This window comes from Coregonus lavaretus (assembly GCF_964263955.1).
Source record: "Coregonus lavaretus genome assembly, chromosome: 1".
Classification (NCBI taxonomy): Eukaryota; Metazoa; Chordata; class Actinopteri; order Salmoniformes; family Salmonidae; genus Coregonus; species Coregonus lavaretus.
Window position 1 is genome coordinate 14,610,869 of NC_139988.1, and position 18,881 is coordinate 14,629,749.

Here is an 18,881-nt window from a genome sequence, read left to right on the forward strand (position 1 = left end):
ACACTTAGTTACTGGAGTGGGACAAGTGTTTTGGGATTCAGTCATTGTTTGGTCTAGACTCAATGCTATAGTTGTCAAAGGAGAGGCATAAAAAATTAGTCTGTTGGTAGCAAATGTGAAGAATCTACATTTTATTTACACAAATCAAAAGGTTTTTCCACACGCATATTCAATATACCGGTAACAGAATTTAAGCTAAAAATAAACAAAGTTGATTTTGTATACAAAAGCTGGACATCTGGGCTCCATATAGAACGTGGTTACTAGTTAACACTACCTGGTGCCTTTTTGGTATTTAAATAATAATGTAGTACAGATAGCACAAAACAGTGTAAGGAAAGTTACAAAAAAAACTATTTTCTGACAATGAGTTTAAAATAAAATAAAACAATGCATATAAAAATGTTTATTTTAGAGACTTTAAACTAGTCTCGCTATATGTAGACAAAATAGAAAAATATACAACAGCAGTTATGCATATCAGTCTCATCAGTTGCTCGTTCTATCAATCAGAGGGAGGTGTGAACGACATGAGGTCACTGGGGCAAATGGACTGTCTCACTCTGTCCATCTGATCAGGGGTGAACAGCAACAGGCGTGACTCAACTGGCTGGAGGAGAGAGGAGAGAAGAAATAGGGACAGCATGGGTCAGTTGAGAGGAATTCATACCTTTTGCCAATCCATGTCTCATTTGTCTAGGTTTAAAAATCATTCTTTAACCTGTCTTCTCCCCTTTATCTAAACTGATTAAAGTGGATTTAACAAGAGACATAAATAAAGGATCAGAGCTTTCACCTGGTCAGTCATGGAAAGAGCATAATGTTCATCTGCCAAAATTACTGCCAAAATTAAGGATACACTTGAGTAAATGAGGGATACAAAGTAAATTGAAAGAAGGCACTTCAATTAAGCAATCAACATCCCATCATGCTTAGGGTCTTATATAAAATGCCCAGTTGCCCATTATTGTGGCTAGAAGAGAGCTCAGACTTTGAAAGGGGTCTCAAAGGAGTATAGGGTGTGTCTCAGTCACCAGATCTCAACCAAATTGAACACTTATGGGAGATTCTGGAGCGGCACCTGAGACAACATTTTCCACCACCAATGTCAAGTGGAAGAATAGTTTCACATCCCTCCAATAGAGTTCCAGACACTTGTAGACTATGTCAAGCTGCATTGAAGCTGTTCTGGCAGCTCGTGCCTTCAGAAATTATTCACACCCCTTGACTTTTTCCACATTTTGTTGTAACAGCCTGAATTTAAAATGGATTAAATTGAGATGCTGTGTCACTGGCCTACACACAATACCCCATGTCAAAGTGGAATTATTTTATATTTTATTTTTAACAAATTAATTAACTTTAAAGCTGAAATGTCTAGAGTCAATACGTATTCAACCCCTTTGTTATGGCAAGCCTAAATAAGTTCAGGAGTAAGAATTTATTTAACAAGTCACATAATAAGTTGCATGGACTCACTGTGTGCAATAATAGTGTTTAACATGAATTTTGAATGACTAACTCAACTCCGTACCCCACACATACAGATCATTTGTAAGGTCCCATCGTCAAGCATTGAATTTCAACAAAGATCAGGGAGGTTTTCCAATGTCTCGCAAAGGGCACCTGTTGGTAGATGGGTAAAAAAAAAAAAAAAACATCTACAAGCACACGGAATATTCCTTTGAGCATGGTGAAGTTATTAATTGCACTTTGGATGGTGTATCAATGTACCCAGTCACTACAAAGATACAGGTGTCCTTCCTAACTCAGTTGCTGGAGAGGAAGGAAACTGCTCAGGGATTTTACCATGAGGCCAATGGTGACTTTAAAAACAGCTACAGAGTTTAATGGCTGTGATAGAACACTGAGGATGGATCAGCAACATTGTAGTTACTCCACAATACTAACCTAATTGACAGAGTGAAAAGGAAGCCTGAACAGTATAAAAAAAATCCTAAACATGCATCCTGTTTGCAACAAGGCACTAAAGTAATACTGCAAAAAAATGTGGCAAAGCATTTAACTTTTTGTCCAGAATACCGTGAATGTTCCTGAGTTACAGTTGACTTAAATCTACTTGAACATGGTTGTCTAGCAATGATCAACAACGAAATTTGACAGAATGGGCAAATGTTGCACAATCCAGGTGTGGAAAGCTCTTAAGAGACGTACCCAGAAAGACTCACAGCTGTAATCGCTGTCAAAGGTGCTTCTACAAAGTACTGACTGAGGGGTGTGAATACTTATGTAAACTAGATATTTCTATATAATATTTTCTATACATTTACAAAATGTTTTCACGATGCAGTATTGTGTGTAGATGGGTGAGAAAAAAATCAATTGAATCCACTTTAAATTTAGGCTGTAACAACAAAATGTAAAATAAGTCAAGGGGTATAAGGCACTGTACCTGTACGCGCGCTCTCATATATATATATATACACATACACACATACATACACACACAGTGGGGAGAACAAGTATTTGATACACTGCCGATTTTGCAGGTTTTCCTACTTACAAAGCATGTAGAGGTCTGTAATTTTTTATCATAGGTACACTTTAATTGTGAGAGACGGAATCTAAAACAAAAATCCAGAAAATCACATTGTATGATTTTTAAGTAATTAATTTGCATTTTATTGCATGACATAAGTACACTGCTCAAAAAAATAAAGGGAACACTTAAACAACACAATGTAACTCCAAGTCAATCACACTTCTGTGAAATCAAACTGTCCACTTAGGAAGCAACACTGATTGACAATAAATATCACATGCTGTTGTGCAAATGGAATAGACAACAGGTGGAAATTATAGGCAATTAGCAAGACACCCCCAATAAAGGACTGGTTTTGCAGTTGGTGATCACAGACCACTTCTCAGTTCCTATGCTTCCTGGCTGATGTGGTCACTTTTGAATGCTGGCGGTGCTTTCACTCTAGTGGTAGCATGAGACTGAGTCTACAACCCACACAAGTGGCTCAGGTAGTGCAGCTCATCCAGGATGGCACATCAATGCGAGCTGTGGCAAGAAGGTTTGCTGTGTCTGTCAGCGTAGTGTCCAGAACATGGAGGCGCTACCAGGAGACAGGCCAGTACATCAGGAGACGTGGAGGAGGCCGTAGGAGGGCAACAACCCAGCAGCAGGACCGCTACCTCCGCCTTTGTGCAAGGAGGAGCACTGCCAGAGCCCTGCAAGATGACCTCCAGCAGGCCATAAATGTGCATGTGTCTGCTCAAACGGTCAGAAACAGACTCCATGAGGGTGGTATGAGGGCCCGACGTTCACAGGTGGGGGTTGTGCTTACAGCCCAACACCGTGCAGGACGTTTGGCATTTGCCAGAGAACACCAAGATTGGCAAATTCGCCACTGGCACCCTGTGCTCTTCACAGATGAAAGCAGGTTCACACTGAGCATGTGACAGAGTCTGGAGACACAGTGGAGAACGTTCTGCTGCCTGCAACATCCTCCAGCATGACCGGTTTGGCGGTGGGTCAGTCATGGTGTGGGGTGGCATTTCTTTGGGGGGGGCCAGAGGTAGCCTGACTGCCATTAGGTACCGAGATGAGATCCTCAGACCCCTTGTGAGACCATATGCTGGTGCGGTTGGCCCTGGGTTCCTCCTAATGCAAGACCTCATGTGGCTGGAGTGTGTCAGCAGTTCCTGCAAGAGGAAGGCATTGATGCTATGGACTGGCCTGCCCGTTCCCCAGACCTGAATCCAATTGAGCACATCTGGGACATCATGTCTCGCTCCATCCACCAACGCCACGTTGTACCACAGACTGTCCAGGAGTTGGCGGATGCTTTTGTCCAGGTCTGGGAGGAGATCCCTCAGGAGACCATCCGCCACCTCATCAGGAGCATGCCCAGGCGTTGTAGGGAGGTTATACAGGCACGTGGAGGCCACACACACTACTGAGCCTCATTTTGACTTGTTTTAAGGACATTACATCAAAGTTGGATCAGCCTGTAGTGTGGTTTTCCACTTTAATTTTGAGGGTGACTCCAAATCCAGACCTCCATGGGTTGATAAATTTGATTTCCATTGATAATGTGTGTGATTTTGTTGTCAGCACATTCAACTATGTAAAGAAAAAAGTATTTAATAAGATTATTTCATTCATTCAGATCTAGGATGTGTTATTTTAGTGTTCCCTTTATTTTTTTGAGCAGTGTATTTAATCACCTACCAACCAGTAAGAATTCCGGCTCTCACAGACCTGTTAGTTTTTCTTTAAGAAGCCCTCCTGTTCTCCACTCATTACCTGTATTAACTGCACCTGTTTGAACTCATTACCTGTATAAAATACACCTGTCCACACACTCAATCAAACAGACTCCAACCTCTCCACAATGGCCAAGACCAGAGAGCTGTGTAAGGACATCAGGGATAAAATTGTAGACCTGCACAAGACTGGGATGGTCTACAGGAAAATAGGCAAGCAGCTTGGTGAGAAGGCAACAACTGTTGGCGCAATTATTAGAAAATGGAAGAAGTTCAAGATGACGGTCAATCACCCTCGGTCTGGGGCTCCATGCAAGATCTCACCTCGTGGGGCATCAATGATCATGAGGAAGGTGAGTGATCAGCCCAGAACTACACGGCAGGACCTGGTCAATGACCTGAAGAGAGCTGGGACCACAGTCTCAAAGAAAACCATTAGTAACACACTACGCCGTCATGGATTAAAATCCTGCAGCGCACGCAAGGTCCCCCTGCTCAAGCCAGCGCATGTCCAGGCCCATCTGAAGTTTGCCAATGACCATCTGGATGATCCAGAGGAGGAATGGGAGAAGGTCATGTGGTCTGATGAGACAAAAATAGAGCTTTTTGGTCTAAACTCCACTCGCCGTGTTTGGAGGAAGAAGAAGGATGAGTACAACGCCAAGAACACCATCCCAACCGTGAAGCATGGAGGTGGAAACATCATTCTTTGGGGATGCTTTTCTGCAAAGGGGACAGGACGACTGCACCGTATTGAGGGGAGGATGGATGGGGCCATGTATTGCGAGATCTTGGCCAACAACCTCCTTCCCTCAGTAAGAGCATTGAAGATGGGTCGTGGCTGGCTCTTCCAGCATGACAACGACCCGAAACACACAGCCAGGGCAACTAAGGAGTGGCTCCGTAAGAAGCATCTCAAGGTCCTGGAGTGGCCTAGCCAGTCTCCAGACCTGAACCCAATAGAACATATTTGGAGGGAGCTGAAAGTCCATATTGCCCAGCGACAGCCCCGAAACCTGAAGGATCTGGAGAAGGTCTATATGGAGGAGTGGGCCAAAATCCCTGCTGCAGTGTGTGCATACCTGATCAAGACCTACAGGAAACGTATGATCTCTGTAATTGCAAACAAAGGTTTCTGTACCAAATATTAAGTTCTGCTTTTCTGATGTATCAAATACTTATGTCATGCAATAAAATGCAAATTAATTACTTAAAAATCATACAATGTGATTTTCTGGATTTTTGTTTTAGATTCCGTCTCTCACAGTTGAAGTGTACATATGATAAAAATTACAGACCTCTACATGCTTTGTAAGTAGGAAAACCTGCAAAATCGGCAGTGTATGAAATACTTCTTCTCCCCACTGAACATACATACACACACACTGCATTTGGAAAGTATTTATACCCCTTGACTTTTTCCACTTTGTTACGTTACAGCCTTACTCTAAAATTGATTCAATTCTTTATTTCCCCTCAATCTACACACAATACCCCATAATGACAAAGCAAAAACAGGATTTTAGAAATTTGTGCAAATGTATTACAAACAAAAAAACGGAAATATCACATTTATATAAGTATTCAGACCCTTTACTCAGTACTTTGTTAAAAGCACCTTTGGCAGCAATTACAGCCTCAAGTATTCTTGGGTATGACGCTACAAGCTTGGCACACCTGTATTTGGGGAGTTTCTCCCATTCTTCTCTGCAGATCCTCTCAAGCTCTGTCAGGTTGGATGGGGAGCGTCGCTTTACAGCTATTTTCAGGTCACTTCAGAGATGTTCGATCGGGTTCAAGTCCGGGCTCTGGCTGGGCCACTCAAGGACATTCAGAGACTTGTCCCAAAGCCACTCATGCGTTGTCTTGGCTGTGTGCTTAGGGTCGTTGTCCTGTTGGAAGGTGAACCATCGCCCCAGTCTGAGGTTCTGAGCAGGTTATCAAGAATCTCTCTGTACTTTGCTCCGTTAATCTTTGCCTCGATCCTGACTAGTCTCCCAGTCCCTGCTGCTGAAAAACATCCCCACAGCATGATGCTGCCACAGCCATGCTTCACCGTAGGGATGGTGCCAGGTTTCCTCCAAACGTGACACTTGGCATTCAGGCCAAAGAGTTCAATCTTGGTTTCATCAGACCAGAGAATCTTGTTTCTCATGGTCTGAGTCTTTAGGTGCCTTTTGGCAAACTCCAAGTGGGCTGTCATGTGCCTTTTACTGAGGAGTGGCTTCCTTCTGGCCACTCTACCATAAAGGCGTGATTGGTGGAGTGCTGCACAGATGGTTGTCCTTCTGGAAGGCTCTCCCATCTCCACAGAGGAACTCTAGAGCTCTGTCAGAGTGACCATCGGGTTCTTGGTCACCTCCCTGACCAAGGCCCTTCTCCCCCGATTGCTCAGTTTGGCCGAGCGGCAAGCTCTAGGAAGAGTCTTGGTGGTTCCAAACGTCTTCCATTTAAGAATGATGGAGGCCACTGTGTTCTTGGGGACCTTCAATGATGCAGACATTTTTTGGTACCCTTCCCCAGATCTGTTTCTCGACACAATCCTGTCTCTTGGTTCTACAGACAATTCCTTCGACCTCATGGCTTGGTTTTTGCTCTGACATGCACTGTCAACTGTGGGACCTTATATAGACAGGTGTGCACCTTTCCAAATCATGTCCAATCAATTGAATTTACCACAGGTGGACTCCAATCAAGTTGTAGAAACATCACAAGGATGATTAATGGAAACCAGATGCACCTGAACTCAATTTCGAGTCTCATAGCAAAGGGTCTGAATACTTATGTAAATAAGGTATCTGTTTTTTAAATTTAATACATTTGCTAAAATATCTAAAAACCTGTTTTTTCTTTGTCATTATGGGGTAGTGTGTGTAGATTGCTGAGGATTTTTATTTATTCAATCAATTTTAGAAATAGGCTGTAATGTAAGAAAATGTGGAAAAAGTCAAGGGGTCTAAAAACTTTCCGAAGGCACTGTACACACACGCAAGAGAGAAAGAAGAGGGTAAAACAAGGAAGTTAACCTGTGTGGTCCGTGGGGTCAACATTTGTGCCAAACTGGGAAAAGCTGTGATGGGAGTGAGAAGGAGGGAAAATAAAAATGAAAACAAATCCACCATAAGGAATACAAATATCTAGGACTAACCGTATCCAAGCACAAACACGTTACCTGTGGGAGTCGACACTTCCTCCTGAGGGGGCTCTCCAGACGGAGCCAATGGAGTCTCCATTTCTACGTCTATCGCCATGGGCGACAGCATCTCCTCGGCAACAGCCAGCTCCCGTGGCGACAGGCTGCACCTCACTGCAGGTTGGAGGTAGCGCTCAAAGTCCAAACCTGGAATACCCTGGTGTATTTTGAGAAAGAAAAAAAATAGATTAACTCTTGCCAGTAATTTAGAAATACATAAAGATGAGACATCTTCTTTTACAAAACACTTACCTCAGTGATGGAAGTGTCTGGAGTCACGGTCACTGGTACGTCGGCATCAGCTGGGAAGCTGAGGGAGACCTGGACAGCAGGAGGAGAGGAGGGGGGCACCAGGCAGGAGAGAGGAGATAGGCTGGCCTCAGTAAGTCTTGGCCTGGCTGGGGTGGGGGAGAGGTTGAAGCTGAAGGCAGGGCTCCTGACTTGGGTGTGGGGCAGTGAGGGTGAGAGGGGTAGGCTGGTATCGTAGGCCTCTAAAGCCTCTTTTCTGTCCTGGAGCTCTAATTGGTTGGGCTCCTCTGTGGCCAACACTGTTTGGCTGAAGGCTTCTTGGTGCTGTTCGTCATTGGTCAGCTGTTGTGTGTTGGATGGTGATTGGCTGATTTCTTCAGACTCACAGCTCACAGAGTGCTCCTCAGGGCAAACAGTGGGCTCTGAAACAAGCTCCGATTGGTCACAAGCTACAGCTTCCTGCATGCTCTCGGGCTCTGGTTGGTCAGGAGTGACGTCATTCTGCACAGAGGCTAGCTCTGGTTGGTTGCTGGGGCCTTCCTCTGACTGGGTGTCCATCAGAGCTTCTTTGACTGGTGAGAAGCAGAGAGAGACTCTGGTGGGGCTACTTTGGGCCAGGGTGTAGGACTGAGGTTCATGATCAGTGTGAGGGGTACGGAGTGGGGTGGCATCAGACGGGCAGGCAGGGGTGAGGGTGGAGCAGGCAGGGGTGAGGGTGGGGTGAGCAGGGGAGAGGGTGAGGCAGGGGAGTTGGGAGGCGTGTGCAGCTGCAGCAGTGTTGGAGTGGCGGGTTCTGCCAGAGGTGGAGAACTTGGTGACTGAACAGGGAGAAGCCTGAGGCATGGCAGATACACGGGTGGATCTCCTCACAGAGCCTGGAAAGAAACAGACAGACCATACAGCAATCAGTCAATGACCAACTTACAATCTCTACACAGCTTTACCAGGTACCTCGAACACTGACAGAGGGAGAGGCCAGGGGTCTTCCAGGTCCGAACAAACCTTTCGGCCTGCCATTCTACACATCTTTCTCTGCCTCCATCAATATCTCTGAGCATCACAGCAGTTGAGGAAGTGTGGGTGAAGAACGGTGGAGGTATGAGTCTCACCTGTGAGTTTGGCAGGACTCTCAACCTGGAAGAAGCCTCCCTGGAACACCACCACCGGTGGCTCTGGGGCCTGGGTCTCCGCCTGGGGGTCCTGAGGAGCTGGAGCAGGGTTGTCCACAGCACTGCCTGGCCCTGCGGCCTGCCTTGCCTTCTCTGCCTCTGCAGCCTGCTGCTTGGCCTTTATTGCAGCCTTGATGGCAGCCAGACGAGACTTGGCGACAGCACCACCGGCAGGCTTAGGCACCAGAGCAGAGGGCGGCTTCTTGACCACCTTCCTCTGTCGTGGTGGGGGCTTGCTCTCCTCCTGCCAACCCTTAGACTCTGCCTCCTTCAGAGCACCAAACTTCTTGTTCACGTCCTCTACCTGACAGAGGAAGAGTCGAACAAGGAGAGAGCGAGAAGAGGGGGTGCTCTTTTTAGAAAGCTTGCATCCACATTTTCAACCTTTTAGAATTCTGTACCAATCTAGGTGGTCATTCTTCCTAGAGGTAGCTAGTATAGTTTAGCTTTAGTGTTAACAGACAGGCATCAACAGAGTTTAACCACCAGTGTCTGACTGTCTGTTCATCTAATTCTACACACACACACCGTAGACCATGCCCTCCTAGTCACTAACCCACCTGGTAGGAGACCATGTCCTCCTAGTCACTAACCCACCTGGTAGGAGACCATGTCCTCCTAGTCACTAACCCACCTGGTAGGAGACCATGTCCTCCTAGTCACTAACCCACCTGGTAGGAGACCATGCCCTCCTAGTCACTAACCCACCTGGTAGGAGACCATGCCCTCCTAGTCACTAACCCACCTGGTAGGAGACCATGTCCTCCTAGTCACTAACCCACCTGGTAGGAGACCATGTCCTCCTAGTCACTAACCCACCTGGTAGGAGACCATGTCCTCCTAGTCACTAACCCACCTGGTAGGAGACCATGTCCTCCTAGTCACTAACCCACCTGGTAGGAGACCATGTCCTCCTAGTCACTAACCCACCTGGTAGGAGACCATGTCCTCCTAGTCACTAACCCACCTGGTAGGAGACCATGTCCCAGAAGCCTTGCAGGTCGGTGCAGGTGGTGATCTTTTCTCCTCTGCCCAGCTCACAGTCATCCACCAGGCCAGAGAACTGACCAAACCTCTCCTTCATCAGCAGCCTGGCCTGGCCCACCGCCGTACGCATACGGTCACACACTTCACAGGGATGGAGATCAACACAGTTAGGAAAGGTAATGAGAGAAAAGGATACATTGAGGAAATGTGTTGTGATTCATTTTGCTTATAGAAATCAGAATCAATAGCATTATAATGGTTAAAACACATGAAGAGTCACTCACTCTCTTCAGGGACAGAGACATCATCCACCCTGGACTCCCACTGCTGACAAAATTCTGTCAGGCTCTCTGTCTCACTGACCACCACTGACCTGACAGACATTCACATGATACACCAATACTAGTCTGGGTGAGGAACATAGCTGTTGACTTGGTTTCACATTTTATGGATGCATTTGTCAGGTAAAATGTAACCCTCACCTGAAGTAGGGCACATCATGCTCTGGTTCTTTGGGACTCGGAAGACACAGAGGGGCCAGAGTAGGAGAAGGGCGAGGTGGTGAGTGAGAAGGGGACTTGGCAGGAGAGGGAACACTGAGTTCCATTTTGGTTACCAAGTTATCAGAGGGCCAGAGTGGAACAGGGTGTAGAACAGGGACACTGGAGAGGAGAGGATGAAAACAGTTTAGTACATACACAAAGCTACAAAATGACAGCCGGTCATATTTTAATAAGCAGTAACGGTATATCAACCAGGTTTTCATACTCTGAAGAAATATATCTGACTAAACCTAGTAAATATGTCTCTTATACAGCGGGACTTACAGAAGCAATTGGGGCACATCGACAGATTTTACAGTCGGCTCGGGGGTTCCAACCATCAACCTTTCAGTTACTGGCCCAATGCTCTTAACCACTAGGCTACCTGCCGCCCTAAAAAGTATTTCCTCGAATCCTCTCCTCGACCCCCTAAAACTCATTGGAGGAGAAGATCTGAGGTGATCGTCTCCTCCAATGCCATTCGAGAAGGTGCAGAGAGGAAGAAGGTGCAGAGAGGAAGAAGGTGCAGAGAGGATGAAGGTGCAGAGAGGTTGCGAGGAATCAAACACACAAAGTTACCTGGGTTTGAAGAAGGAGTCTGCAGAGCGGGGAGTGAGAGGGGTGGGCTTGAAGGAGGACAGGCCTGCTGGGGCCTGGAACACAAAGCCCTGGGGGGCGAAGGAGGACGGGGTGGGGGCTGGAGGGAGGATGGGGTCGGCCTGGGATGGGACAGGTTCTGGAGCAGGGCCTTCTACCATCTTCTCATCCTCCTCCTCTGCACTGGGGGGTGGGGGGCTGGCAGACCTGTGGTCCTCTAATGGCTCGTCCACTTTCACAGCAGCCTGCTTATTGCTCCCTAAAGAGATTGCCAAATCATAATTTTTGAATGCAGAAATAACGTTGAAAAGCACGCAAAATGTTGTTGAAGAATGATGCATAACAAGGTTGGGACGTCAGCTGCCAATGCTCACCCCTGGTGTTCCTCCCTCTGCCAACAGGTGGTGCTGCAGACTGCTTGGCATTTGATCTGGTCTTGGGCGCTGCAGCAGGTTTGTCCTTTGCCACAGGGGCCACAGAGACCGGAGGAATATTAGCTGACCTTGTGGATGGGGCTCTGACTACTTGTTCAACTGCAGTAAAGTGGAAAAATAACAGTCATAAGTTACAAGTCAAGGATATGTTTACCAGGGTCAAATAATTGGCAAAACAAAAGGCATGGAGAGTAACGTATAGAATAGCTGTGTATAGTACAGTTGACAGATTGTTGTCATAGTTAGGAGTGTTACCTATAGCGATCCTGGTCCTCCTGGTTGACCTGACCACAGCTGGTTCAACTAAGACAGAATCAGGTAGAGGTTAAGGGTTAGCAGGTGTTGAATCATGCACACAATTTAAAGATGATTTGGAGCAGCATGGCTTTTGCAACGCCAGGGTTGTGGGTTTGATTCCCACGGGGGGCCAGTATGTAAAAAATAATGTATGCACTAACTGTAAGTCACTCTGGATAAGAGCGTCTGCTAAATGACTAAAATGTAAAATGATATAGGGTGGAATAATTGTTTTAGAGGTAAGGTGGGGGTAAAGAAACACCAACCTTTTCTTGAAACAGGAAGAGTGTCATTAGATTGTGGTAACTAGGTCAATGGAACAGAGAAAATACTGCATATTGTCAATTATATGGTTATTCCAAAAAGCAGCTATTGTAGTTCTTGACTAAATAATGTAACAGAAAATCTTATATAAAGACATGTGCAGAACAAATGTAGACTTGGCAGGAAAAATTACCTTGGGGGCCTGCTGCCTCATGTTGGAGCGAGTCACTCTGGTGGATTGGGGCTGGACCACTGCCGTTGTTGCCTGGTTGGGGGAAAGGCCAAGTTATGGCCATGTAACAACCACTAAGAACAGCAGTTCTTCTGTTCTTATATGCTAATGTTTTTTGGACACATCGAAGTTCAACCTCCGGTGATGAGTCAATCACATCTTCATCAAATCAATGATTGAACAGTGACTCCCAAGGACGATGGATATAATATCTACAGATATGTCAGCAGTATACGGAGTCAGTGTTAAACTGTGCCCTCTCACCCTGGCTTTGATTGTAGCAGCTGGGGCCTGAGGCAGAGGGGCCAGGGGCCGGTACAGCCCAACCTTGAACACCCCCTTCTTCTCCCTTGCTCTCTTCTCTTTCTCCTTCACAAGCTCCTTCTTCTCTTTGTAACGGGCCAGCTTTTTAATTCGCTCCTCCACTGCAGCGTCTGAGAAAAAGAAGGAGGGAGTTAGAGAGAAAATAGATCAGTGTGGGATTACATAATATTAGTGGGAGTGGAGGATGAAGAGGCATGAGGGTGAAGTAGGCTCAGGCTCATTTTTTTTTGACATACTCCAGTTTCAGAGAATAAAATATTGTAGCCAGCTAACCTGGCTACAGTAACATTACCTAGAGCAGTGGTTCCCAAACTGTGGGGCACGCACCCCTTGGGTCAGTAGGGGGGGTGCGGCGGCCCCCCCAAAATAATAAATACATATATAGTGTTGTGAAAAAGTATTTGCACCCTTCCTAATTTTCTTTACTTTTGCATATTTTTTTTAAATACTGAATGTTATCAGATCTTCAACCAAAACCTAATATTAGATAAAGGGAACCTGAGCGAACAAATAACAACACTTACATAAAAAGTTATGCAACTCCCAATGCCAGTGTGAAAAAGTAATTGCCCCCTTACACTCAATAACTGGTTGTTTGACCTTTAGTGGCAATGACTCCAACCAAACGCTTCCTGTAGTTGTTGATCTCTCACATCGCTGTGGAAGAATTTTGGCCCACTCTTCCATGCAGAACTGCTTTAACTCAGCGACATTTGTGGGTTTTCAAGCATGAACTGCTCGTTTCAAGTCCTGCCACAACATCTCAATTGGGATTAGGTGTGGCCTTTGACTAGGCCATTCCAAAATGTAAATTTGTTGCTTTTTAGGTTCTTATTGTGGAATGCATGTCATCCAAAAAGTTATACTTTTGACTCATCTGTCCATAGAACATTCTTCCAATAGTCTTGATGATCATCCAGGTGCTTTTTGGCAAACTGGAGTCAACTTTTTGGATGAGATGTGTTCCATTATGCCTGGCGAAAACCAAACATGCCGATGGGTCCCATTATCTGCCCGGTACAGTTGAAACCAGGAATCATCCGTGAAGCGCACACTTCTCCAGCATGCCAGCGGCCATCAAAGGTGCGCATTTTCCCACTGAATTTAATTACGACGCCGAACTGCAGTCAGGTAAAGACCTTGGTGAGGATGACGAGCACAGAGATAAGCTTCCCTGAGACGGTTTTTGACAGTTTGTGCAGAAATTCTTAGGTCCGGGTGGCTGGTCTCAAACGATTCCGCAGGTGAAGAAGCCGGATGTAGAGGTCCTGGCGTGGTTACACATGGTCTGCGGTTGTGAGGCCTGTTGGATGTACTGCCAAATTCTCTAAAACTACGTTGGAGGCGGCTTATGGTAGAGAAATGAACATTAAATTATCTGGCAACAGCTCTGGTGCCATTCATACAGTCAGCATGCCAATTGCACGTTCCCTCAAAACATGAGACATCTGTGGCATTGTGTTGTGTGACAAAAACTGCACATTTGAGTGGCCTTTTATTCTCCCCAGCACAAGGTGCACCTGTGTAATGATCATGCTGTTCAATCAGTTTCGTGATATGCCACACCTGTCACGTGGATGGATTTTCTTGGCAAAGGAGAAATTCTCACTAACAGGGATGTAAACACATTTTACAGAAATAAGCTTGTGTGTATGGAAGGTTTCTGGGATATTTTATTTCAGCTCATGAAACATGGGACCAACACTTTATGTTGCGTTTATATTTTTGTTCAGAGATACAGTACCAGTCAAAAGTTTGGACACACCTACTCATTCCAGGATTTTTCTTTATTTTTGCTATTTTTTACATTGTAGAATAATAGTGAAGACATCAAAACTATGAAATAACATATGGAATCATGTAGTAAACAAAAAAAGTGTTAAACAACTCAAAATATATTTTATATTTGAGATTCTTCAAAGTAGCCACCCTTTGCCTTGATGACAGCTTTCACTCATGGCATTCTCTCAACCAGCTTTATGACGTAGTCACCTGGAATGCATTTCAATTAACAGGTGTGCCTTCTTAAGTTATTTGTGGAATTTATTTCCTTCTCAATGCGTTTGAGCCAATCAGTTGTGTTGTGACAAGGTAGGGGGGGTATACAGAAGATAGCCCTATTTGGTAAAAGACCAAGTCCATGTTATGGCAAGAACAGCTCAAATAAGCAAAGAGAAACGACAGTCCATCATTACTTTAAGACATGAAGGTCAGTCAATAAGGAACATTTCATGAACTTTGAAAGTTTCTTCAAGTGCAGTCACAAAAACCATCAAGCGCTATGATGAAACTGTCTCTCATGAGGACCACCACAGGAATGGAAGACCAGAGTCACCTCTGCTGCAGAGGATAAGTTCATTAGAGTTACCAGCCTCAGAAATTGCAGCCCAAATAAATGCTTCACAGAGTTCAAGTAACAGCCACACCTCAACATCAACTGTTCAGAGGAGACTGTGTGAATCAGGCCTTCATGGTCAAATTGCTGCAAAGAAACCACTACTAAAGGATACCAATAAGAAGAAGAGACCTGCTTGGGCCAAGAAACACGAGCAATGGACATTAGACCGGTGGAAATTTGTCCTTTGGTCTGGAGTCCAAATTTGAGATTTTTGGTTCCAACCGCTGTGTCTTTGTGAGACGCGGTGTGGGTGAACGGATGATCTCCGCATGTGTATTTCCCACCATAACGCATGGAAGAGGTGGTGTTACGGTGTGGGGGTGCTTTGCTGGTGACACTGTCTGTGATTTATTTAGAATTCAAGGCACACTTAACCAGCATGGCTAACACAGCATTCTACAGCGATACGCCATCCCATCTGGTTTGGGCTTAGTGGGACTATCATTTGTTTTTCAACAGGACAATGACCCAACACACCTCCAGGCTGTGTTCAGATCCCCCGACCTCAACCCAATTGAGATGGTTTGGGATGAGTCGGATCAGAGTGAAGGAAAAGCAGCCAACAAGTGCTCAGCATATGTGGGAACTCCTTGAAGACTGTTGGAAAAGCATTCCAGGTGAAGCTGGTTGAGAGAATGCCAAGAGTGTGCAAAGCTGTCAAGGCAAAGGGTGGCTATTTGAAGAGTCTCAAATATAAAATATATTTTGATTTGTTTAACACTTTTTTGGTTACTACATGATTCCATGTGTTATTTCATAGTTTTGATGTCTTCATTATTATTCTACAATGTAAAAAAATAGTAAAAATAAAGAAAAACCCTTGAATGAGTTGGTGTCCAAACTTTTGACTGGTAGTGTGTTGTGTGTGTGTATATATATATATATTTTTTAAGGAACTCAGTCCAGCTTTCAACGTATTCTTCTGTGGTAATGGTAGAATACACAAGGTGCAATGTCAAATTTGGATAGTGTATCAGTCACGTTAGTCATTGCAGACCTTAAAAAGGTATTTATAAATTGTCAGAAATGTCCAGATCAACAAGCCCATGTCAGTTAACGTTTTTTAGCTAGGTTTTTCAGCCCTTATATTGTTGTAATGTTTGAGTCACTCAATTATAATATGAATATACATTAAACACTGCAACATTTATAGAATTGCAAGAAAATGAGCTTTAAACCTGCAACATTTTCTGTCCACCAACAACAGGGGTGTGAACAGCGTGTGCTCATAGAAATATACGTGGCGCGTGCAAGGGGGGCGCGGGATGTTCTAATGCTGGTAGGGGGAACTGAGTGAAAAACGTTTGGGAACCCCTGCCCTAGATAATACTGTTTAGCTTGCTAAATAAGTAAACCACGAATGCACAACAGAACCACCACACACAAAAACAACTCACTTTTCACTTGTTTCGCATTCGGTGCTTTTTCCTTAACTACTGACACATTTTCAACAACCGACATGTCCAGTTGAGAACATTCCAACTCCGGGAGTTTGTCAAGCTGCCTGCGGCTGTTCAGGGCCTTGTCTCGGTTCTCCTTCTGGGACTGCGACCGTCTCCGAGACATCTTCACCCGCAGCATGTCCACACTGGTGTCACGCTGACGCAGATGGCCGAAACGAGCTTCCATGGAGTCCATGATCCTGTGACAAATAAAATAAAATAAATATATATATAGAATGCATGGAACTACTAGCTAGTTACACGTTTTATAGACAAATATATTGATTATACTGTAGCTATCTCGCAAACGTTAGCTAGTTAGCCAGCTAAAGTTAGGAGCAGTCACTGCTGGCCACTGACGCGTAATATGCTCCATCTAGTATTAACGTTAATGAGAAACATTCACCAACATTGTATTTTATCATTGTGCACTCTTACCTGTTGGGAAAAAGTGGTTGTTAGTGGTGATTTCAAAGTTCTAGCTGTCCAGGTAGATAGCAACCTCTCTGGACGTGGGTCCTCAGATAAACGACTTCCAAGTTAGCTAACTCAAAATAACAATATGGCGGGTCAGTTTTGAAAATTCTAAATTCTGCTAGGCAATGCCAATTGGCTGAGTGGCTGATTTCCGGTCGGGAGCGTCGCGCTGATAGGCTAATGATTTCGAACGTGTTCTTCTGAGATACTTTGTTTTTGTGTTTGTGGGCAAAACAATTTGGCACAAAAAAATTATTCCAACTGTAAGTACCTGGGGGGTAATCGATGTACAACAAGACTAGAACTCATTGGCGTAATCATTGAACTCTCTCCCCTTTTTTTTCTCTCTATGTGTGCCTGTGTGGTTGAGCAACAGAGTAAAAAGAGCAGCTGCACCCCCACTTTCGAAATAGCGGTGTAAGCGTATGGGTCATTCTACAGATTCGGTGACATTTCAGTATTGTCAGTGTCCCAAGATGTACTAGTGTTATAACTTGTCAGAAAATTTATCAAACTACACTTAAATTACAACATTTCAAAGTTTTACATGTTTTTAATATGGAGTAGAGAATATGATTTTAAACAGAGATGAATTTCAATACTTATATTCATAGTTAAGATTTTACCAAGAATTGTTTTTATAGCTATGAAGTATAACAATGTATTTTGTTGAATAAGGCCATGTGGCACACTGCTAGCTGCTAGCATCCCGAATTAGCAACAGATTAGCACAAAATCTTCAACCCTGTCACATTCAACCCCATCACATTTTTCAATGTTACGGGGTTGAATGGCTGTTACAGGGTTGAATAGCTGTTAAATCTTAGCAATATTTAATGTATATTGCTTAATACCAATCATATTTTCTTGTTGAATGTTTGTTGTTTACGGTTTTACAGTATCAACTAAAAGTACGAGGAATTTTTGAAAATAATAACTTTAAAAAAGTGACAATTTGTTCTCTCTCCTATATACATTGACATATTTAGGAGTATTATCTGCAAGTTCATGTTCATTTTACTACATAGTGATTAAAAGGATACAATATTTAGTCTTGAAGAGTAAGCAGGTCATTGACTTGACCTTGACCTACAATTTCAGATTCAACAATGGAAAAAACAGCAGCAGAAAGGAAACACACATAGAGAGGAAGGTGAGGGACATCCGCGCGCCGGTGGTCAGGTAATTCTCCTGGAAATGTAAGATCTTTAAGACACGAGGTGGTGGTGGTCATGGACACAATCAACAGAAAATAAAGTTTTGTTGCTTTAAAGCATAATTTGGTAATGCATAAAAAGACTAGAGAATGTAAATGAAGACTAGTCTAAAAAGACATACAGTATACTGCCTTGGCAACTGGTGCGTGAGGGGTTCATGTTCACTAGCCGACTGGTTTGTACTGACATATTTAGGAGTATTATCTGCAAGTTCACGTTCATTTTACTACATAGTGATTAAAAGGATACAGTAATTAGTTTTGGAGCGTAAACTGGTCATTGACTTGACCTTGACCTACAATTTCAGATTCAACAATGGCAAAAACAGCAGCAGAAAGGCAAAGATTTGCCAGTAGTTCCATCCACAATGCGGATCCACCAAGTTGTTTGTGTGGCTGCAAGGCAAATTGCCTACCGTGATGTAAGCTGTATGTGCACAGTCCACAACAAGAAACTGGAATGCCAGTGTTTCAATACACAACATTTCACATTTACCCCTAAAGTTACATCAGTCGTGTCACAGAGGGAGGTTGATTGGGCAAATCCAGACATATGCGGGAAATGGTGCGTGGCCAAATATGATGACGATTTCTATCCCGGAATAATTCTAGCCACAGATGAATCCCATGTGCAGGTCAAATGCATGTGCTGTGCTGGACCAAATAGGTACTTCTGGCCACTTCTTGATGATATCCTGTGGTATCCATTTGAGGACATCTTGGAACACATTGATCCCCCTAAACCGGTGACTTCTAGGCACATGGAAATACAGAAGGAAGTGTGGGCTAGGCTCTCTCAGTAAAAATGGTGAACAAACTGTAGG

At 44.3% G+C, this 18,881-nt stretch overlaps 1 protein-coding gene across 1 annotated transcript; it reads right to left on the reverse strand.

Annotated features, from left to right (window-relative positions):
• Window positions 1-114: 114 nt before the first annotated feature.
• LOC311122368 (disks large-associated protein 5-like) lies at window positions 115-16,915 on the reverse strand. The gene is made up of 14 exons (XM_084158061.1): window positions 16,803-16,915; window positions 16,320-16,564; window positions 12,465-12,634; window positions 12,162-12,233; window positions 11,348-11,432; window positions 10,956-11,232; window positions 10,317-10,496; window positions 10,119-10,207; window positions 9,815-9,975; window positions 8,788-9,151; window positions 7,682-8,553; window positions 7,409-7,586; window positions 7,263-7,306; window positions 115-610 (listed from the first exon to the last, which is right to left on the reverse strand). Exons 2-14 carry the CDS (start codon window positions 16,558-16,560, stop codon window positions 506-508), a joined length of 2,838 nt encoding a protein of 945 aa, XP_084014187.1. The 5' UTR covers window positions 16,561-16,564; window positions 16,803-16,915; the 3' UTR covers window positions 115-505.
• Between the last annotated feature and the right edge of the window lie 1,966 nt (window positions 16,916-18,881).

Coding starts and splice junctions, on each gene's coding strand:
- LOC311122368 (XM_084158061.1), bottom strand. CDS start 16,560: ATGGACTCCATGGAAGCTCGTTTCGGCCATCTGCGTCAGCGTGACACC. Junction 8,554..8,787: donor GAGTCCTGCCAAACTCACAG/GTGAGACTCATA, acceptor GTTTCTTTCCAG/GCTCTGTGAGGAGATCCACC. Junction 611..7,262: donor TGACCCCACGGACCACACAG/GTTAACTTCCTT, acceptor TCTCTCCTCCAG/CCAGTTGAGTCACGCCTGTT.